The sequence below is a fragment of the Netta rufina genome (assembly GCF_964035555.1).
Source record: "Netta rufina genome assembly, chromosome: 24".
NCBI lineage: Eukaryota > Metazoa > Chordata > Aves > Anseriformes > Anatidae > Netta > Netta rufina.
The window spans coordinates 7,306,350-7,329,837 of NC_140148.1; the positions used below are offsets into that span (position 1 = coordinate 7,306,350).

The 23,488-nt window shown below is 47.8% G+C and overlaps 1 protein-coding gene across 1 annotated transcript; it reads left to right on the forward strand.

The window, feature by feature from the left end:
- Positions 1 to 27: 27 nt before the first annotated feature.
- LOC311218490 (uncharacterized protein) lies at positions 28 to 2,096 on the forward strand (the record flags this gene model as incomplete). The annotated part of the gene is given in 4 exon segments (XM_084301169.1): positions 28 to 63; positions 368 to 456; positions 1,441 to 2,020; positions 2,022 to 2,096. Coding segments are annotated over 4 exon segments (780 nt in total).
- Between the last annotated feature and the right edge of the window lie 21,392 nt (positions 2,097 to 23,488).

The following is a 23,488-nucleotide window of genomic DNA, read 5'->3' on the forward strand; positions in this document are numbered from 1 at the left end:
TGCTCCATCGAGAATTTCTCACCTACGATGTATTCGGGAGTGTTTATTGTGTTCCTAATTCAGGTGAAATACTGAGAAAACACAGCACACACGTGATCGTAAGACTTTGTGGTATTATCCCCTTAGAATTTGCAGACCTGCGCTTACATTAGAACTTGTCAACTTAAGCTCAGCTGAGATAAAAATTCCTAAGTTTCATGAAGTAGATTTTGGGGGGTGAGTTGGGGTTATCTTTGAAGTGTAGATAATGCATACAACTCACAGCGGTCTTGCTTACCATTTAATGGAGAAATTCTGACAAGAGTAGTCCTCAGTACTACTACAAATAGTATTTTTTTGTCTGCTGACTTGTGCGTTTTAATTGCAGATGCCTGGAGCTATGCCTTCAGTCAATCGAGAAGTCATCACGGAGTCCTTCACAGCCAGCCAGCTGAACAGCTTGTCAGAGGAAATGAGGTAAAATGAGCACAGTCTGATTAAGACAAGACTTTATGGAAGTTCGTTACAGTTTTATCTGTCTACTAATAGTATTTAATGGAAGGATTTAAATTAGTACAATTCCATACTGTGTGTCCAGTGTCACGAACAGAACTAATGATCAGCACTGAGCATATCACTCTGATGCAGGTTGGTGCCTCAAGGAGAACTTGTGTTCCTTTATAGAATGTTTTTCCGTTTTTCTCCACTGTCTGGAGAAACACTGGCTGTTCCCCGCTCGCCCCTATGCCTTTTTTCTCAGAGCAGCAGGTGGAAGGAGACAGATGCGTTTGCTTTTTTAGTGCAATGGCTTCAGAAGCAAGAGGGGAAAAAGCACTTTCTCTGGGAGCTGAAGAAGGTGTCCTAATCACAGGAGAGGTTTCTAAATGGCATAAGTTTGCGAGGGTTCCTGTAGTCCGGAGGTTTTTGTTTGTTTGTTTGACGTTGGAAGGTTTTACTCTTAATATTCACGTCCTTCAGCAGAAGTGAGAAATGGGTTTTTATTTTATGCAGTGTTGCGGAACCTCCGAAATCTCCTGGGAATGATGAATACCTTGCCCAGTACCAATGTGATGACCGTGGAGACAAGGAGAAAGCAAGAAGATCAAAAGAACGTGACCTCATTTCAAAAGAAAATGTTTTGTATGGCAAAGAGTCTTGTGAGCCTGGTGAGAAATTGCGGCAAACTTCCTCTCTCAAGTCTGACACTGAATGTAGCTCTAACAATCTTTCTTCCTTAGCTATTGCAGATAGACGCCAAGATACAAAGGACAAGACTAAAACCACTGACAAAGAGCATTACCAAAGAAAGAGGGAACATGCTCCTAGTGAAGAGAAGGAGAGTCAAAAAGCAAGTCCTTCCAGCAAGAGGAGGTGTTCTCAGAGCGTGGAATTTGTTGAGCAAAAGAGTCACAAGCAGGAGTACTGGGAGGGAAGCAGGTACAGATCTTTCCCTCTTGAAAGAAACAGCCCTGAGAATGGCAGAAGAGCAGTCAAATATTCAAAGTACAGATCTGGCAGCGGAGGAAGATCAGAACAAGGTAGCAATAGGTACTACCGACCCAAAGGGGAAAGAAGTTGGAGCAGAGAAAGATACTATCGAGACGAAGCACGGAGATGGGAAAGATGTAGCTATTACAAGGATTACTATTCACCTCATGCGACAGGAGACAGTAGAGAGAGAAAGTTCTCTCACGGCAATTCAGCCTTTGACAGATCGACTGCAACTTACTACAGCAGGTCACATAAGCATTATCATTACAAAAGCAGATGGCCTCACGGTTCCCTCTTGAGAGAGGAAGATGTACGTCGCTTTAGCACACCCCGAGCAGACTTGCATCGTTGCTCGGTACCTCAGCAAAATTCCAGAAGACATTCTCGTGAAAGACATGCGCTTCCACCTGTGTCAGCTCATTTGGAGAACTGTCGCCAGAAAAATGAAACAGAAGGAAACAGAAAAAGAAAATATACCCGTGCAGAAGGTAGTGAAAGTGAAATAGAAAGGAAAGACAGAAAGATAGAAAAGGAGCTTGTAGGTGGTGAAAAAAATGCAAAAATATCACAAGTTCTGGAAGAAAAAGAAGTCTAAGGATAAACATGGAGAGAAGGATTCCAAGTAAGCAAGGATTCCAGCATACTCCGCATTTTTTATCCTAATTTTTTTCTGGGTGCTTCTCATGTCATTTTTTTTTTTTTTTCTGGTAGTTTCTAAGTTATTTAGATAGCACCAGCTGGCTGGGGATCATGTTGTTAGGTTGATCAGTGAAGACAGGAAAGCTCTTGCTGAATTGTGTCAGAGCACTAGCTTTGGACCACATAGTTCGAATCACATCCGTACACCATTCCAGATTAGGTTAAAAGATTTTTTCTGCTTGCACATATTCCAGAGCTAGCCGTTGTTAATGATCTGTGTACAAACCAGGACCTATGGTCCTTCAATCTGAAGACTTAAGTTTGCTGCATCTAAAGTAAGTTGCGTGTGCACAAAGCACCACAAAATAGCTGACATGCTGCAAATCATCACCTGTGGTAAAATAAATCAAGTTTCATATAGGCAACAAGTGCCACATCTTTTTTTCCCTTTTTAACTTGCATGTTTCTTTCAGGCTTCATGATTTGTGTTTCTGTGCGCTCCACTTTGACAATGCCAATCGCAAGCGTAAGAAAAAGAAGAAAAAGGAGAAGAAAAAGAAGAAAAAGGAGAAACACCAGGAAAGCGAAAGGCTCCTTGGAACACTTAGATCCTCGTTTCCAGAAGATAACGCGGGAGAAGAAGGAAGAATCCCATCCTCCAGATGGCTCTTCATGTGAGTAATCGTCGTGGTTTAACCCGGCTGGCAGCTAAACACCACGCAGCCGTTCGCTCACCCTCCCCCCTCCCTCTCTGGGACGGGGGAGAGAAATGGAAAGTGAAGCCCGTGAGTTGAGATAAAGACAGTTTAATAAGACAGGATAATAATAATAATAATAATAATAATAATAATAATAATAATAATAATAATAATAATAATAATAATAATAATAATAATACAATGATGATAATAGTACTACTAATAATAATATGTACAAACAAGTGATGCACAATGCAATTGCTCACCACCCGCTGACCGATGCCCAGCTTAACCCCGAGCAGTCTGGTCCCCCTCCCCCGGCTAGCCACCCCTATATATTGTTTAGCATGACGTCAGATGGTATGGAATACCCCTTTGGCTAGTTCGGGTCACCTGTCCTGGGTCTGTCCCCTCCCAGCTCTTACTGCACCCCCAGCCTGCCTGTTGTCAGGACAGAGCAAAAGTCTGAGGTGTCCTTGGCTTGGTATAAGCACTGCTCTGCAACAATTAAAACATCGGGGTGTTATCAGCACTCTTCTCATCCTAAGCCAAAACACAGCATTCCACCAGCTACTAGGAAGAAAATTAATTCTGTTCTAACTGAAACCAGGACAGTAATGCAGAAGTGAGAGCAGTAAACAACCTTACAAGGAAGGGAAGACTTCCAGTGCAGGCGAAAGCAAGAAATACTGCTCCATCGCATCCAACGACTATACTAAAGGTAAGCGGCCGCAGCGTGTGTGAGGAATTCCTTTTATATTAATCTCGAGATTATTTCAAACAGTCTTGAAGTGCTTGATGACTTAACAGTCTGCAGATTTATTATCAAATCAAAAAAAAACCCCACTTGGTAGACTATTTTTTTCCCAGTTTTGAATGACCACTAGGAAAGAAGGCCTGAAATAAAGAGGTTAAAGGCAAATGGTTTTCATTTGGTTTGATGATGAAGTGGCAAACAAGAGGAAGAGTTGCAAGCTCCCTTCTTAAATTCAGTCCAGCCAAGTAGGAAAAGTAAATGTGGACAGCTGTATCTTGGCAAAGAAGATAGTAGGGAGCAAGGAGGTTTAGCAGTCAAGATGGAAGGTGATGCCATGAGGCTTAGAGGCTAGTAATGTTCTAATGAACATGGCCAAGTCTTGCGCTGGGCAGCCTGCTTGGGTCCAAAGCCTGCAGTCCTCCCCAAGATGTCGGCGAGGGGCTGGTGAGCCGTTGGGATGGAACCCCCGTTGCCCGGGTTCCCCAAGCAACCGCCCCACTCTCCAGCCACCATGGCAGGTCCAGCAGCCGGCTCCCGCTCCTCCCGGGGCTGCGGCCCTGCTGGCGAGCCCAGCGCCCCAGAGCTCAGCCCAGCGGCCTTTTTCCCACAGAGGGTTTCCCCAGACGGCTTCCGCGGCTTGCGCAGACGCAAAACTCCCCCTTCGTCGTCCCAGCCGTGCCGCCAACGGTGGCTGCCTGGCTGCTGCCCTCCCTCCCCGGAGCGACGGCGCTGCCCTTGCAGCCCCCGCAGGTACCCACCCTCCCCTCCGCGCTGCCCCAGGCCACCATCTGGCACGTGGTGCCAGGGGTCCAGGGGCAGGTGCTGCAGCTCCCCGCCGGGGTGCAGCTGCCACCTGGGGGGCACCTCCCAGCCCAGGGGCACCACCTGCAGCTTGGGCAGCCCCCCGCCGGGGGGCAGCTCCCTGCTGTGGGGCAGCTCCCCGCCGTGGGGCACCAGCTGCAGCTGGTGCAGCTCCCCGCTGTGGGGCAAAATCTGCAGCTGGTGCAGCTCCCCGCTGTGGGGCAAAACCTGCAGCTGGTGCAGCTCCCCGCTGTGGAGCAAAACCTGCAGCTGGTGCAGCTCCCAACCATGGGGCACCAGCTGCAGCTGGTGCAGCTCCCCGCCGGGGGGCAGCTCCCCCACACCGCTCCTCCCTGTGCCCCCGTCCATCAGTGGGGACAGCCCATGGTGACGGGGACACTGGTACCCCACCATGCGCTGGGGCTGGGGCCCAGGGCCGTGCTCCATGGGGAGCTCCTGCACCCCGCAGGCACCTGCCTGTTGCAGGCCCCCGCCCAGCGCAACCCCCCGCCACCCCTCGTCCCGGGGCCTCCGCTGCGGGGGCAGGCGCTCCCCACGCCCTGCACCCTGAGCAGCAGCCGGGGGCAGCTGCCGGAGCCCTGCTTGCACGCCGTGGGGCTCAGCAAGGACCAGGGGACCCCGCTGCCCGGCCCCACTGCCCCCAAGCCTGCCCAGGCTCCAAGGACCGCCAGCACCCAGACGGCGACGCCTGACGGTGAGTTTGGGGCTGGCACAGCCGGCCACTGGGTGCCCCACACCCAGGGGCCATGGGAAAGCTGACATCGCCCGTCTTGGGGGATTTTCTTGCTTTGTCCTCAGCGGCGACAGCCCCGCAGGTGCCTGAGGAGCCCCCGCAGCTGCCCGAGCTGGGCCCTGATGCCTTTGCCGAGGCCTTTCCAGAGCTGGCAGGGGACAGCCAGCAGCTGCAGCACATGCAGGACGAGCTCCTGGCTGACCTGGACATCCCCATCCCCGGCATGGAGGAGCTGCTCAGCTGGCTCGATGCCGTGGAGCCCCAGGACGCCTTCCCCGATTTGCCCAGCAGTCCTGCCCTCGGCCGCTTCCTCTCGCAGCTGCCCGACCTCTGCGAGGACATCGAGGAGCCGAGCACGCAGGGACTGGAAGCCACAGGAGCCCTCGGTGAGGTCCCCTCAACCCCTGGGCTGCGCCCCGAGAAGCTTGAGGGTGGGCTGTCGCTGCAGTCCCCCGTCATGCCAGCAGTGAGCCCCCCGCTCAGCCCTGCAGCCAGTCCCCTGCCCAGTGCGCTTAGGAGCCCCCTACCCAGTCCACCCCTGAGTCCCCCCAGGAGCCTCCCTGACACCCAGCTCCTCAGTGCCCTTAGTAAACCCCTGCCCCAACCCCCCCAGCGTTCCCTCAAGACCCGCTCCAACCCCAAGGTCCCCAGTGCCCTTAGGAGACCCCAGCCCAAATCCCCCCCGAGTTCCCCCAAGAAACGCCCCAACCCCAAGGGCCGCAGTGCCTTTAGTAGACCCCAGCCCAAATCCCCCCCGAGTTCCCCCAAGAAACGCCCCAACCCCAAGGGCCGCAGTGACCATGGGAGACCCCTGCCCAAACGCCCCCTGGGTCCCCTCAAGAGCCCCCCGCCTGCCCCTGCGTCCACCGGCACCAAGCGGGGGGCCAAGCGCCCTGCGCCCAGCAGCACCCCCGGGACAGCGCAGAGCTGCCAGCACAGGAGGCCGACAACAGAGAACCCCCCCGGCAAGGAGAGGAAGACGCTGCTGGGCCAGGCTGGCCAAGGCCGCAAGAGACCGTGCCAGGGGAAGACGGGTGGCAGCAGCACGGTGGCTGGCAGCAGCAGGGAAGCAGGCAGCAGCGGGCAGCAGCTGGCGATCAACAGCACCACGGCACCCAGCAAGAGAGCGCGAAGCCCGGGGGCTGCAGGGGGGCAAGGAGCAGCGGCACCACCTCCCCGCAGAGCGCGGCTGCTGCCGGAGACTCCGAGTGGGGAGCCCCGTGCCGTGCGGCCCCAGGACAGGCTCTGTCCCCAGACCAGCGGGGCCAAGACGCTGCAGCGCCAGCAGCCGGGGACAAAGACCCCCAGCGAGACTTTGCAGCCGCTGGGGGCCAGGGCCAAGGCGCTGGGGCCAGCGTGCCAGCTGGCCTGTGTGCAGCCGCAGCCCACCTCCAGCAGCCCCAGCAGCATGCCCAGCGCCCCGCCGACAGTGCCAGGCTCCAGCGCTGTGCCCGCTGCCCCCCGGCCCCCAGCTGGCGGCAAGGAAAAGGAGGTGCCAGCACCACCAGGCAGCACAGCATGAACAGGGGACGCTGCCATAGAGCCGGCGCCCAGAGAGCTGGGCCTGCCAGCCACGGGGGGCCAAGCGCAGCGTCCAGCTCTGCCCATGCAGCCGCGCACGCTGCAGCGTCCGGCGCAGCCCCGCGTGGACTACGTGCCCTGCGTGTGGGCCTTGGGCGGGCCGCGACGCAGCGCCCACGCCGCTGGAGGAGCAGGAGGAGTCAGTGCCCATCACGCCGCAGCAGCGTCCCGAGCGGGAGCGCCTGAAGAAGCTGGCCCAGGAGGAGCGGCAGCAGGCGGCCCACCAGACCAAGATCGGCCCCGTGCAATTCTTCGTGCAGCGGCAGAAGGACCACGCCATAGCCTACTATTACGGCTACCCGTGACCGACCTCGGGCTTCTCCTCGACGGCCCCTGCAGCACCCAGGCAGGCACAGAGACCTCTGCAGGCACCTGCTCCAGCTTCAGCCACGCTCCTCAGCCCTTGCCCCTCTCGCTTGCCCTCTCCCCTCTCTCGTGCTGGAGCTAGGGGATGGGCTTGCCACTCACAGGGATGGCAACAGCGCCAATGGCAAATGCGCGCGCGCCTCACCCAGGAAGGTGGCAATGGCAAGCTGGGGAGATGCTGGCAGCAGCTGGGCTGGGAAAGCTTGGCCATGGCAGCTGCTGCTTGGGACACCAAAGGGCTGAGAGACAAGACTTGGTTCTTCTTTCGGGGCATTGCTCTTCTTTCCTGCCTTCTGGATTAAATTCCTCTCCTTAGGTGGTCACTCAGCAAGGCCTCTGCCTGCAGCTCTTCTTGCACTGGCATGCCAAGGGGATAAGAACTGGGAGGTCTTTGGGATAGCAAATGATCAGTGGGATGGGAAGTGATGATGGGGATAGCAATTCACTGGAATGGGAAAAATGGGTTTTATTTGTATTAAATTTAAATTTTTTAATTTTCATTTAATTTATTGGTTTTCTTATTTAATTAAATCCACTTTATTGACTGTGTTGTACAGTATGGCATTGTTTTATTTTTATAAAATTATAAGTATTTAATAGTATTAAATATTTTTATATATTAATATAAATTATAAATATCTTTATTTATTATTTTGTTGGTTTTTATTCCTTTTCTACCCTATTAAACTCTCTTTATCACAACGCACTGGTTTGGACTTTATTTTTCCTTCCGAGTCATTCTGGATTCACTCCGGATGGGGGGACACTAGCGAACGCCTGTGTGCTTCAGATCCAAGGTCACCTTTGCCCTCAACTCAAGATACATATTTGCATCTGTTGTTGTGAAACAAAATTAACAACAGGAACAATAAAGTTACCTACTTGCTAGCAGCAGCTCTACATTTGCTGGGGTCTGCTCTGTGCATTTTGAAGACCATTCCATGCTCTTCAGCCCCTCCAGGAGGAAATGTATGGTTCTAGGAAAATGCGTCTTGACCTAATGCAAAGCTGTGACGCAGCCTGCAGCCCCTGCAAGCCCTGGCATTTTACCTGCAGCCCCTCCAACAACTCTGATGTTCCCTGCATCGACTTCAACCACTGCGGCAGGACCTGAGGCCCCTCAAAGCATTGTCACTCACCCTGCAGCCCCTCGAGCCCCTGGCATGTTCCCTGCAGCCCCTCCAGCCCCTGGCATGTTCCCTGCAGCCACTCCAAGCCTGGCACAGGCCCTGAGAGCTGGCTCCGGGGACGACCCTGTTGCTGTCTCAGGCGCCAATACACACAAGGGGAAGGAATGCATGCAGAAGTCATCTCGTTTCGGCAGGGCAGAAAGTCCTCCCAAGAAGGGGAAGGAGCAAGAGGAAGGCGAGGCAGCCTACCCCAAGGTAGGGCCATCCCAGGGCACAGGAGGCTGTTGGAAAGGAGAGCAGAGAGAAAAGCAGCAGGAAGCAGGTGATCCCCATCCCTGGGCGAGCTGCAAGCCATGGGACAAGATTGCAGCTGTCCTCCGGGCGAGCACATTGTCAGCTGGCTGCTGCGCTGCTGGGATAGCAGCTACAGGAGCCTGGCAGCAGAGGGCAGGGAAGCCAAGCAGCTGGGATCCTTCTCTGGGGAAGGGGGCACTGAGAAAGCGCTTGCAAACGGGGCACAAGCCCTCAGCCTCTGGAGGCGGCGCCTGTCAGGAGTGAAGGAAAGGGATCCCTTCTGGGAAGATGCTGTGGGCTTGCTGAGGCTCGAAGAACAGACGGTGCTGGCTGCTACCAGCGTGCTGCAGCAGCGGCAAGACAGAGCCGTGGTGGTTTTCCTCAGCTGGGCAGCTGAGCTCCAGCACAAGCGCTCTCTCCCTGCCCCTCCTCCAACGCCAAGGGGAGAAAAGAGGCTGGCAAGGGCTCAAGGGCTGCCAGAAGGACAGGGAGATCACTCCACAAGGAGCGTCATGGGCAAAGCAGGCTCAGCACAGCCTGTTCCAGTCCAGCCCGGGGCCTGCTCCTGCAGGGGCTCTCCACAGGCCGTGGCCTCCTCCAGGCCACAGCCACCTGCTCCACCGGGGGCTCCTCCACCCACATGGGGGCTGCAGCGTGGAGATCTGCTCCACGGGGGACCCATGGGCTGCAGGGGGACAGCCTGCTCCACCAGGGGCCTCTCCCTGCACAGGCCGCAGGGGAACTGCTGCTGTGAGCCTGGAGCACCTCCTGCCTCCTGCTGCACGGACCTTGGGAGCTGCACAGAGCTTTCTCACTCCTCCCTGAGCCAGACGCTGCTGGGCAGCAGCTTTTGTTCCCTTTCTTAGATGGGCTCTCCCCCAGGCGCAAACATCATCCTTTTGCTCTGCATTCTGGGCAGCAGCGGGTGGGTCCCTCCTGGAAGGAGCCTCCTGGCAGCGGCCCTGAGCTCCCATGGGGCAGCTGCTGCATTCTCCTCACAGAGGACACCCCTGCAGCCCCCCGCTCCCACAGCCTGGCCACGCAAACCCAAGCCAAGACACCGAGCGAGCCTCCCTGATTGCCAGCCAGCAGCTGGCTCAGCCTGGGACCCCAGGCCAGTGCCCACAAGACTCTCCTGGGCCTTGAAAAGCAAGCCTTGTGGGGACGAAGCACCCACAAAGAACAGACTCACACACAACAGGACTCCTTGCCAACACTGCCTCACAGACACCTGGGCCTTGAGCGGGTAGCTCACCTTGAGCGAGCTCATTTTCTTCCCAGTAGCTGAAATGTGCCCTTTCGGGGGCATTTGGGGGCTACAGCGTGCTGCTGAGAGGGATGTTGGAGCTCCTGCAGGGCAGTGCTTCCACTAAGGCAAGGCCTTTTCTGCATCTTCTACTGCCCTGCAAGCGAGGATGCTTGGGGCACACAAGAAGCTGGCAGGGGACACAGCTGCAGGGATTGCAGGGATTCCTAAAGTCATAGCCAAATACAAGAAAGACAGGAGGACGTGATGCTTTTGATAGAAAGGAGCTGGGTTTTGGGTCAAAATCCATCCCTTTTTCTATCCCGGAGACCCCCAAGGGCGTAGGACAGCAGCACTGCAGGGCAGCAAGAGATGCTGTGCATTTCTCTCATCCCCCTGAGACAGCCACTGGGTGACGATGGTACCAAGTGTCTGGAAAGAGACCTTGCTTTCTCAGGCCCAGGTGTCCAGCTGCACACCAAGGCCGTCCCTGGCTTCCAGGCGCAGTTGCCAGGCCCAAGGCCGAGCTCCCCTGCGAACCCCCAGCCCAGCAGACCTTGCTCCTGGCATTGTGGAGCAGCCATTTCACGGCAGCCTTTTCTCCTGGCAGTCAGCTTAGCGCCGAAAGCTCTATCACCGGGACAGCCGAGAGCCGTGGTAGCTCAGCAGAGAGTCACTGTCAGCCTTGGAGCTCACAAAGGTGGGTGGCCACAAGTGCCCTGAGCGTCCAGCTCGCAATGAGGACTGCTGTGGCACTCAAATTGTCACCTGTTTGCTGCGATGCTGGGATACCTGCTCCGGTAGCCTGGCATCAGAGGCCAGGGAAGCCAAGCAGCTGGGATCCTTCTCTGAGGCAGGGGACACTGAGAGTGGAAATGGAAATGGGGCACAAGCCCTCCGCCTCTCAAAGGAACCCCTCAGATGTTTAGGTATAGTAAACTTATGTATATCTGTGTGACTCTAGACCACAACATGTCAGTGTTCTGGTTTGTCCACTGCTTTGTTGTGGGGGCTTTGAGTTGGCCTCTACTCTTTAGGTGAATGCTGACTTCATATCTATGGTGCACTTTATTCTTAAAATGGGAAGTTTCTACCAATTTCCTGTCCAAAGTTCCTCATAAGCCAACTGCAATCATCATTTCAGATGTATCTCCCAACTTACACATTTCCTAACTCTCCTTGATATTTACTCAAGAAATGCATTTTCACAGAGACATCATATTTTTCTCTCAGCTGGCATCTGGCTGAGCAGAATGATGTCCTTTAATTCCCTTCCACACAATAGGCAACTTGTTCCTTCTGTCTTGTGAACACTTCCTCCTAAGTTCAATGTGAATACAAGTGGCAGAATTTTGCCTCATGTCTTAAATGTGTGGCAGGGCTGCCCTGTCAGGTATATTTATACTGGAGAAAAAAAAAAAAAAAAAAAAGAATAGCCATACATACCATATAACCACTTAACTTCTTCAGTTCTTCCGTTAACAGTGCATGAACATGGGGTTTTGTTGTTTTATTGTTTGTTTTAACCTCCTGACTGCCATATAGCAAACATGACAAAAAACAAAACAAACAAAAAAAAAAAAAAAAACACCCTTTGTTGAGAATCTCTGAGCCTGGCTCTGCTTTGTATTATCAAATGTCACTTCACCTGAACCATTTCAATCACAAGGGATATCCTTCTGTCAGGCTCAGTAGTACTTCCCAACTTTATGTCACCTGGAAATCTCAAAGCTCATATGTAATTTTTAGTCTTCGGCCACCATGTCCATACTGAACATACCTAAATTTGAAGTCATCTCTGCTCTGAATAGGAGGTTGGGTTTTCAGAGCTCCCTTCCAGCCTACATTTCTCCATGAGTCTTTGCCTCCTTAGCAGCTGCAGTTTCAGAACTGTCTCTGAGAATCACTACAGGTAACCTCTCCTTTGCTGCTAATTCCCTCTTCGAACAGTGTGAACAATTGCAAACTCCCTTGATTCACTTGCAGCCCCAAAGCCCAAATCCATAGATAAGGTATCAGAAGCTCACAGAAAGTGAAATAGATGTAGTTCATCCCCTGTGTAGGGGAGCACTGGTCCTACAAAGGCAAGCTACTAAATTCTCTGGAAACAAATTAGCTTTAATAAATTATCTTGTAAATTCCACATTACCCGCTACTTCCCTAGTCTTATCTCTTCTTGCTACAAAACTTTGCCCAGCGTTGATGTCAAACTAACAGGCCTGCACTTGTCTGGATCACTCTTTACATTCTCCTGGACAGAAGTATATTTGTTACTCTCCCATTCTGGGGACTAGCCCTGATTTGCACAATTGTGATGTATTTTTCCTACTTGAGTTGTTGTTCTGTGTGCCAATGCTGTTAATAGGCTAGGTAGATATCAGCTTGTCATTTTTCACTTGAATCACTGTAGATTTTTATTTCACCTCAGATGATGTTGTGCCTAGTGCCCTACCCTCATTTGCAATGGGAATCCTGTCACTGCCCTTAATATCACATTGTTGTTGCTGTTAGATGCAGGAAATAAGATTTGCAGCATTTGAGACATCATTAACTTTTGATCTATTTTTGCCTCGAGTATGCAACTGTCCTAATTTGTTCTCTTTGTTCCCCCTGGTTTCTGTGGCTTAAGTATCATTTACTATTATTGTTTAATTTCCTATGTGAAGGAGGTTTTGGGTCATTCGTACTTTATTTCTGCAGTTTTTAACCTCTGAAATGTACCTTTTCTCATTGCTTTTTTCCCATCTGAATTTTGAATTTTAACTCTGCCTTCTCTGCACTCCAGTCCCAGAGATGCTTAGTCAGACTCAATTATTCATTTCCTTAGATTTCAAAGTTTGCATTTGTAAGCCTCAAAAATTTCATTCTAAGCCTGGTTTTGTTTTATGTTTTGTTTTATCAGTTTTATGGTATGATAAGCTTTTGCTTCCACTGAAGGGTAGAAGTCATTATGAATAGTGCCAACAAAACAGAAACATAACAATGAAAATGATATTTGAATTCAGAATAGGTATTTAAAAAGTTCACCTTCTCCAGCACAAATGGGGAAAGTAAAATAAATAAATAAATAAATAGAGCAGTCCTAAATCATCAAAACTGGCCAAAGAATTAGAAGAAGCACTATTTTTCCAAGGCTGCAATGTTTTCCATTCATCTCACTGGGCCAGCAGAGCACTAGAGAGCTGGATGCACTGAACTCCTGGCTGATACCCTAAATGACCTGCAGGAAGATCTTCTTATCTCTGTCCCCCCGTTTCTCCTTTCAATCTCTGTTTTGTCTGTTTGTATCACTAGCTATCAAAGCGCTACTGAGATATGCACGTGCAGCACCCAGCACAACCTTGTTTCAGGCTCCAGTGGGACCTTTAGGCATTACCATCCTATAAACAAGTCACAGTGATAGTGAGTGTAATTACAGTCGTCAAACTATTCCAGCTCCACATCATTAGCCATGCCCTGAGCTAAATAACATTTTAATCAGTTTGATATGTCATCTGTGGCTTTCTTCACTGTCACTTGCAATCCAGCAAACTCCTTCCTTCATGTTTCTAGATTAGACAGAGGGTTCTTAACTGCAGACATCCACTTCCCTGTTCAGGAAGCAGTGAGACCTTTCATCTTCACCCAGAATTAAGATGATATCCAAGCATCATGAGACACAGCGCGTATGTCTCCCAGGCCCATCCCATAAGAGCAGGACATTTACCTCACATGAGAAGAAGACTTAATGCAGAGGCAAAGCAATATACTCGGTGTCAAAGCCATGTCTGGATGATCATTAAAGACAGACCAAAATTACCCAGTACAGGAGGAAAATCTATCATTCGAAGAAGATTATGGTCTCTGATTATTAGTTTCAAAATTAGTTTTTTCTTTGGATTTCCTCTGAACTTAAACTTAGTTTGGAATGCCTTTGGTTTTGAATAGTTCTGAAATTGTATTACTTCTCCTAAGTAAGTTGATAGTCTGTTCTATTTACGTGAAATTCAAATAATATAGTGAAGGATCTGCCATCAGTTTTACTGTGTGCCAGGCTGAGAGCCTTCCTGTACTTAAAGGCAACCTATAGGAAAGCTGGGGGGGGGGTCTTTATGAGGGCCTGGAGTGACAGGACATGGACTAATAGCTTTACACTGAAAAGTTAGATTTCTGATATATGTTAGGAAGAAATTCTTTACTGATTTCGGCAGGGCAGAAAGTCCTCCCAAGAAGGGGAAGGAGCAAGAGGAAGGCGAGGCAGCCTACCCCAAGGTAGGGCCATCCCAGGGCACAGGAGGCTGTTGGAAAGGAGAGCAGAGAGAAAAGCAGCAGGAAGCAGGTGATCCCCATCCCTGGGCGAGCTGCAAGCCATGGGACAAGATTGCAGCTGTCCTCCAGGCGAGCACATTGTCAGCTGGCTGCTGCGCTGCTGGGATAGCAGCTGCGGGAGCCTGGCAGCAGAGGGCAGGGAAGCCAAGCAGCTGGGATCCTTCTCTGGGGAAGGGGGCACTGAGAAAGCGCTTGCAAACGGGGCACAAGCCCTCAGCCTCTGGAGGCGGCGCCTGTCAGGAGTGAAGGAAAGGGATCCCTTCTGGGAAGATGCTGTGGGCTTGCTGAGGCTCGAAGAACAGACGGTGCTGGCTGCTACCAGCGTGCTGCAGCAGCGGCAAGACAGAGCCGTGGTGGTTTTCCTCAGCTGGGCAGCTGAGCTCCAGCACAAGCGCTCTCTCCCTGCCCCTCCTCCAACGCCAAGGGGAGAAAAGAGGCTGGCAAGGGCTCAAGGGCTGCCAGAAGGACAGGGAGATCACTCCACAAGGAGCGTCATGGGCAAAGCAGGCTCAGCACAGCCTGTTCCAGTCCAGCCCGGGGCCTGCTCCTGCGGGGGCTCTCCACAGGCCGCGGCCTCCTCCAGGCCACAGCCACCTGCTCCACCGGGGGCTCCTCCACCCACATGGGGGCTGCAGCATGGAGATCTGCTCCACGGGGGACCCATGGGCTGCAGGGGGACAGCCTGCTCCACCAGGGGCCTCTCCCTGCACAGGCCACAGGGGAACTGCTGCTGTGAGCCTGGAGCACCTCCTGCCTCCTGCTGCACGGACCTTGGGGGCTGCACAGAGCTTTCTCACTCCTCCCTGAGCCAGACGCTGCTGGGCAGCAGCTTTTGTTCCCTTTCTTAGATGCAAGACACCTTCTTAAATTCAGTCCAGCCAAGTAGGAAAAGTAAATGTGGACAGCTGTATCTTGGCAAAGAAGATAGTAGGGAGCAAGGAGGTTCAGCAGTCAAGATGGAAGGTGATGCCATGAGGCTTACAGGCTAGTAATGTTCTAGTGAAACCCAGCCTGAAGAAGAAGAAACCTGCCTGACTACTTGATGTGAATAACAGACTCTGTTCAGCTCTTTCCTAACATAGAAACGGTGCTGACTGCTTCTTCAGAGTAACAGAAGTTCGTGATACTACTGAAATAGTTGTGGTTCAGATGTAGATCTGATTTCTCCTAAGCACACTGAATTCACAACTGTTGATCCTCCAGAGGAGGCTTTGCAATTGAACACCTGGAGAATAGGTAAATTTCCCGCTGTTGTTCTCCTCTCCTCTTGTTTTGTTTTGTTTTGTTTTGTTCCTAGTAGCATAGGCTTAAGACTCTGAAGAAACAGGCTGCTTTTTTTCATTTCCAGCACTGGCTGTTCCTCCTGAGCCCCGCCTTCTATTTTTGCACTCATAGGATATGTGGATGTAAATTCGTGGAGAGAGGTAGAAAACTCTTTCAACTGGTGTTTTTTTGGCTATGTGGGGAGAACAAATAGAGTGGCTTTGAATATTCTGGCTCTTATTCAGAGCAGCAGGTGGAGGGAGACAGATGCGTTCGCTTTTTTAGTGCAATGGCTTCAGAAGCAAGAGGGGAAAAAGCACTTTCTCTGGGAGCTGAAGAAGGTGTCCTAATCACAGGAGAGGTTTCTAAATGGCATATCTTTGCGAGGGTTCCTGTAGTCCAGAGGTTTTTGTTTGTTTGTTTGACATTGGAAGGTTTTACTCTTAATATTCACATCCTTCAGCAGAAGTGAGAAATGTGATTTTATTTTGTGCAGTGTCGTGGACCCTCCGAAATCTCCTGGGAATGATGAATACCTCGCATCGTACCAATGTGATGACGGTGGAGACTAGGAGAAAGCAAGAAGATCAAAAGAACGTGACCTCATTTCAAAAGAAAGCGTTTTGTACGGCAAAGAGTCTTGTGAGCCTGGTGAGAAATTGCGGCATACTTCCTCTCTCAAGTCTGACACTGAATGTAGCTCTAAAAACCTTTCCTCCTCAGCTGTTACAGAGAGATGCCAAGATACAAAGGACAAGACTAAAACCACTGAGAAAGAGCATTACCAAAGCAAGAGGGAACATGCTCCTAGTGAAGAGAAGGAGACTCAAAAAGCAGGTCCTTCCAGCAAGAGAAGGATAAAGTTGAATACAAAGAATACAAACGTGAGCTCCTGATTGGCTTCATGCTGAACTCTGTGCTGTTCTTGTCCTAATCGTGGTCTCTCCATAGATAATATGGTTTAAATCCAAATAGAATCGTGCGATGAGGAAGATCTCACTGCAACAAATTCAACATCTAAAATCAAAGTTGACATTTTCCGTGATTTTCTTCCTGAGCAGAAGATTGCAGTACTCCTTTTATATTAACGTAGAGATTATTTCAAACTGTCTTGAAGTGCTTGATGACTTAACAGTCTGCAGATTTATTATCAAATCAAAAAAACCCCGACTTGGTAGACTATTTTTTTCCCAGTTTTGAATGACCACTAGGAAGAAGGTTATTCCGGCATCAAGAAAGTCATGTGGAATGTAACAAAATTTACTGACCCAGTAAGTAAAACTTATATTTTTCTATTAGTTCCATTGTTTCAACTCTTCAGACACTTATGGATGGCATAGATAACAGAGGGGAGATCGTGGTAATCGGAGCTACCAACAGACTGGATTCTATAGATCCTGCTTTACGAAGACCAGGACGCTTTGGCAGAGAGTTCCTCTTCAACTTGCCAAATAAAGAGGTGAGAACTTAAATTCAACGTTAGTGCTACCATGGCAAAGTCCAACTTTATAGGAAAAAAAAATAATTGACAACTTGAACAAAAGAGTGATACGTGGAGACACTGCGTTGTTCCATGGAGGGCAAATCTGGTACTGGATATATATGGTCAGGATGATACCACCAAGTAGTTAGTTCTATAATCAAACCTTTCATTCCCAAAGTTGTACCTGTTTGCTTAATTATTTAGTCCACTTGGGTGTTTTCATCATGAAGTTGTGTTTTTGGTCTCAATCCTTCACTTATGAATGAATAGGGGACGTGTTTGCATTTGATTGTGCCCCTGCTCAGTGGTAGTAGTTTGAGTCATAATTCTTTTCTTCTTTATAGTAATTGTAGCAATTGGAAGCATTGTGCCAGAAGTGCTTTCTGTGAATTTACTGACTGGAAAGCAAATGTGATGAAGTAATGAGACTGTCCCAATGAAAGCTTGCTAAGCTTTAGAAAAGTTTTTTGGACAGCAAAGAAATGTTTCTGGATAAATTTTTCATTACAGTATTTTCCTCTGGGTCCTTAGGTCTCGTAGTTTGGAAACTTGTTATTGAAGCTATAAATGCCTTTTCTTTCATTGTAGGTTCCTAGAAAAAGTTCAGTATAACAAATAAGAAATATTCAATTTCCTGGTTGACAATGCAGAGTGTATATTAAATAACTGTAAAATACTTGAAAGTTGAGCAAGTAAGAAAAGTGTATTAGTAGATGAGGGGTTTTGAGGGAGGACTGTTTTGTTTTTTTGTTGTTTGTTTGTTTGCCTTTTGGTTTGATTGTTTCTTGCTGGTATTTTTAAGGAAAACTTGGGACAAGCTAAAATGCAATGATTTTGCCTCCAGGCTAGAAAAGAAATTTTCAAGATTCATACTCGTGACTGGACCCCTCAGCCACCGGACATGTTGCTTGATGAACTAGCTGAGAAATGCATTGGTAAGACTGAAACAGAAACGGATTCTTGCTTGTGACCAAGTTGTAAAGAACCTTAGCTTGTACCAGGCAGTACCCATGCTCTTGTGCCTTGTTGCACAACTAGTCAACGAGGCAGCTGGCACGCCTTCATAGCAATCTGAGTGAGATGCTTTCATCTATTTACTCTTTGTTGTCGTTCCTCTTGTTGTCTGAGAACATTAAATGGTTCTGGGGCATCTTCCTCAAGAGTATAGTTTTTGATGAGGAGTCTGCTTCAGCTGCATAAGCGCAGGATATCAGGCAGTGAGCAACATGAAACATCCTTGCAGAGCGGTAGCACTTTGAATTCCCTGTTAAGCTGTTTGGTTTTGGCATTACAAATTCTTTAAATGTTGCATGTTGTAAACCTGGGCCTTGACTGATGTAACGTTTGATTTTTGTTTGTTAGGATACTGTGGTGCAGATATCAAATCCCTCTGTACTGAAGCTGCGCTGTGCTCTCTACGCCGATGCTATCCTCAGATTTATGCAAGTAGGGAGAAGTTGCTACTAGACGTTAATTCTATTAAAATAAAAGCAAAGGACTTTTTCATGGCTATGAAGAAGGTTGTTCCAGCTTCAAACCGGATCAAGGCTTCACCCGTACAAGCACTATCACCCATTTTCAAGCCACTTTTTCAAAGATCAGTAGAGAATATTTTACAAGTTGTGCAGAAGATCTTCCCGCATGCACAGCTTGCACTAAAGGAGGACCGACAGCAAGGTATAACCACAGCATCCACTTCTTTATAATTCTGCTAAAGCAAAAACTTGTGGTTTGTGCAATCAACTTATACCTTTCAGACATAATGGTGGTAGAATTTTATTATTTGCATGTGCATGTCTTTCTTTTGGGCAAGTCTGGAATACAACGCATAGGTTTTATTGTGGATTCGAAACTGAAATGCCAAATGGAAGCTCTGAATGACACAATACACAGTAAAGGACGATGCGTTCTCTACTGAAGCATCCTGCTTCTGACGGCAGCTAAGATAATTAGCATTTGTAGAGGTTGACTTGAGGTTTGAAGTACAAGGCACCTATTTTTCTTTAAAAAATCAAAACTCAGATATTTGGAGGGGAAGCATTTCTAGGTCAATGTTTCTAATTCCTTTCTGAAGAATGTCAGGACCAGGATACAAGTATACCTGGTCTAAGCTAAATATTGTTTTAGCTATCGTCATTTTTAACCAGTCTCCTAATTTAAATGTTTGTGGATCGTACTATACACGTGAGATCAATTGGCATTGATACTTACTAGATGAATGGAATTCTGTGGCCATCACATCCTTTATCCCCGTGCTTTCATTGTGGGAACCTCCTCCAGAAAGAAATGGTCTTGTTTTTTTTTTTTTTTTTTTTTTTTTTTTTATCTGTTTAGCAACTGCAGAAATTGTTCGTAATCTCCTTTATTCTAAGGGGGAGAAAAAAATCACCAAGAGTAGCGTACCTTATACGTACACATCAGTGGGACTTAGTACAGCTTTGTAGGGCCTTGTGCCATCTCCTTAGATCTGTGGTGGGCTGAACTCTAGGAAATAGCTTTCAGTGTGTGCTCTCAAATGAAGAAAGGGTTTTGGCACTGATTTAGAAGCTGTATTAATGGAAGAGAAAGAGACAAAGGCTATTCAGGAAAGTTAACAAACCTCTTTTGCCTTTCAGAGCATTTCAATCCTATTTTACAAGGTGATATGTTCAACAGTGATGACAATGTATCCTTGGTTTCTGGAGATGAATTAAAAGATGGAATGCCTGACGGACCAGAGAAAAAATGCCTCTGTTTCAGCAGGTAAAGAAAGATAGATCCCTGTTACGTTTAAATTCTCAGGTCTGCTGAGTCTTTGTAAACAGTTCCAGCTGTTGAAAGTGCGAGGGGTGGTAGACGAAGGGGCAACATCAAGTTTGTGTGTTGAAGGGGTGCTTGGTATTCACAAGAAGAAACGGTGGAGGGACTAAAGTTGTAATGAAGTTGCTCTGAATGACCAAATTGAAAAGCCCAGGCTTCTCTTCGTAAGCCAAAGTGATCCGTAGACTACCAGAACACGTTGACTTAATCCATGGCATTCTTTGAAAGACTCAAGACCACATAAATGTGCTGTCTGTCCTTTTAGCTAAAAATACCCCAACTTTATGGGTTTGTGTTGCCACCTTTTGCCCTTCTGTTTTCCAGGATTGTTAAACCAGTAGTGAATTATGTAGCAGAAAGAAAACTGAGAAATGGCTTGTTAAAACACCTTGAGAAAAAATTGAATGGTGTCTTTATTTGTTAAGCCACCAAGTTGTGTTAATCTTGTGATATTTTAGTATGGAAGTCATGCAAGCCCACAGTTGGAAAGTTAGATCATGTTGTCACAGCTGGATCAGTTATTTTTCTCAGTTTCTATTGCTGTGCTGTCCAGAAGATTTTCTGTCCTCTAGAGCAAGGCTAAGTCTCTAGCATCTTTGATTTAAGCCAGCAGAGGTACAGCCTGATTGTAGTGGGGAAACAAATGCTCCTCACCAATTTATTTCCTAGTAGTAAAGCAAGATTGCAGGGATATTAATTTGCAGTCTTGGTTTAGTAAGAAATAGGAAACACAAGGGAAGAAGATGAAACAAAGGGAAGACGGTGAAACAGTTGGAATGACTGAATAACTTAACTGGAAATCTTACATGTATTTAATGTACCGCTGCCATTTGGAGTATTTGGGGAAGGAAATGAAAGTCTATAGGAAAATTACTTGGAACATCTGTGTGTCTATTCAGCACCTCATTTATAAGCTTGTTTTCTTAACTCTTGTTCTAGGAGTGCTTTCTGTGAACCAACATCATGCCAGCCCCGTCTGCTAATAGTAGGAAAAGAAGGGTACGGCCAGGTTTCTTACGTGGCACCCGTGGTGTTGCATGCTTTGGAGAAGTTTCCTGTTCACACCCTGGACCTTTCTGTTCTGCTTACAAACGTTGCACCGCCAGAAGAAATCTGTGGACAGGTACCTTTTTTCTTTTTCTTCTCATCGGATTCACTGACTGTATGTAAAGGATCAATCGAGTTGCAAGTAAGGTGAGCAAAATTAATTGGTAATGGAGGTGGCCTTGTTTTAATGTGCCCGGATGTTTGCTTCTGTCTGAAAATCCCCTTTTCTTTTAGACAGCACCACAAACAATCTGGATGTTGTACATGTCGACATTTTCCATACCCAGTTTTACAGTGAGGCTGTTGCTAGCAGCTCAGGAAGCTGGGCGGTGTTGCTAATAAACATCTCTTTGTGGAAAGAAATGCTGCTCATGTCACTGGGATCCAGAAAGTAGTTCTCATTGCCTCCTAAGACTGTGTGCTCCCAGTAGATGGCTCTGTATCAGACTGCATGTCGGCTACTTTTTGTAGCTTTCTTCTAAATTATATTAGTAAGGCAACCAAGGTTTGGGGCTTCTGTTTCTTTTGTTTTCACATGGACATACACAACTTGTGCTGTTGCAGTATGTGCAATAAAAGCATTAACATTCAGAAAACACTTCATTTGCACGGTGATGTGGTTTTAACTAGAAAAAATGAACAGATTTGGTGTTTTTACTTTTAGGCAGGAAATCCATTTTCTTGTTTGGCATCACTACCTTAAAATATTTTTACCTTTAGTGGAAACGTTTGAGAGCCATACAAGTAAGGACAGACATGTTACACGACTGAATACTGATGGGTCCCATAAGAGGGACTTTTCCTTTCTTTGTTATGCGATGATTGTGGCTGTGGCCATATAGCTACGGTGTCTAGCCACTGCCTGAATATATCCTTCCCATCTTCTGACTAGAGTTCTCCAAATACTGATAATCTGAAAGGGTGCACAGAGAAATTCCTTATGTGAAAGGATGCTTGCCACTCTGTTCACGCAGTTTCATTTCATGGGGCAGTCAGATGGCTATGTAGCTATGTATTAAGAGGTTATTGTACGTGTTTTAGTTTTCTTACCCAAGCTTTCCTTTTCACTAGCTGATCCGAAATGCTCAGAAGACAGCACCAAGCACAATTTATGTCCCAGATATCCATTTATGGTGGGACAACGCTGGACCTGCCTTGAAACTTACTTTTCTAACTCTACTACGTAACATTCCAGCATTTTTGCCAGTTTTGCTGCTTGCTACGTCTGATGTACGTCACTCAGATCTCCCAGAAGAGGTATTTGTCAATACTTTCCTTACTATTTCTTCAGTGTCTTGTAATTTATGAATGCTTTCAGCATCAAAATGCTGGGCTTTCTTAAATGCATGCTGTTATTACTCAGGCACCCTAACAAATCACTTAAAATTTGCTTAGAGAAAAAGATACTGTGAAAGCATCTGCTTAAGGTTTTTTCTGAGTCAAGCAAGTGACTTTCACCCCCCTTCTCACACATGCAAATAATAAATTAATACAATAATTCTGGTGGCTACAAAGTGGTTCAGTCAAGAATATGCAGTGCTTGAAATGACAAGAGGATGTTTTTACTGAAGAAGACTGTCTTCTGACAGTCTGCCATTCCATGCTATGTTGGGTAAACTGCTAATAATGCAATTTAGTAGAGAATTGAAACACTTTGATTAAAAAATAAATAAATAAATCAGTTTCTTTCTTCATAGAGGCCAAAGCTTTCCAAGCTGGAAATCTGAGTTCCAATTTCTGCTAAAGTAACTTTGGAATCGAATTCTAGTTGTAATCCTAAATAAACTGTAGTAAAAGTAGGTGCAGAACTTCATTGACTTCTGAGAGTTTACATTAAGGGAAGGTGCCCAAAACAGGACCACGCTGTTGTCATTCTGATGATTTGGTCTCAGTCACTGGGGGAAGAGAACGGGTCTTACCTAGACGTGTTTATTATCAACTGCTTTGAAAGTGCTTGAGTTCCCACAGAAGTTTTTGTACAGGCTGTAAATTCCTTCTAAAATAAGTAGTGAAATTCCTCACCTACCTTTTATTACTAGAACTTGAAAATGGAGGAAGACGTAGAGGTACTAGCTACTTCAGACACCTTTTGGTAGAGAAATAAAAACTCAGCAAAAAGCCCTCACTTGTCTGCTGAAGCCTTTCTCTTCCCTCTATAGCCATAAAGGTTCTAAGTAAAGGCTGCAGCAAGGCAAGTAAATACAAAGGAGGCGCTGTTGGATGTGGTGAAAGCCATTACTTTATCAGTGTAGCGTACAATCCCTTCAGCGAGCTTTAATTCTACAGGTGATTCTTAAAGGTGATATTTGAATTTGCCGTGCCAGCCTGTGAAAATGTAGCCTTTTAAGGCCAGGAAGATAACTTTTTTCAGTTTGTGTTCTTCAGGTTATTCTTAATTTGAAAAGGTACTCGTCTTTTTGGAATAGAAGATGAGTTTTTTGTGGCCTTATATCTGAAATGTCTCTCCTCCTTCTGCTTTAGATCCAAAAATTATTTAATAAGGAATTTGGAGAAGTGTGCAATATTGAGTTGCCTGGTAGGGCAGAGAGAGCATCTTTTTTTGAGGACGTAATTCTAAATGAAGTGGCTAAACCTCCTGTAAAGAAAAGAGGTGAGGAGGATAGGAGAAGTACATCTAAAACTTTCCTATCGAAGTTACTAGCTCTTTGAGCTTTGCTTTGGTGGTCATTTTCTGTCAGTAATTTGTCGTATGCTTGTATTTGAGTACTGTAAATTGGCTAATTCTTCCTGATGAATTGAAGTTGATTGGACATTGGAAGTCGTGCCTGTAGCACCACCAGCTGAGCCTCAGAAGCCACAAGAGGAAGAAGTAGGGATGCTGGAGGAGGAAG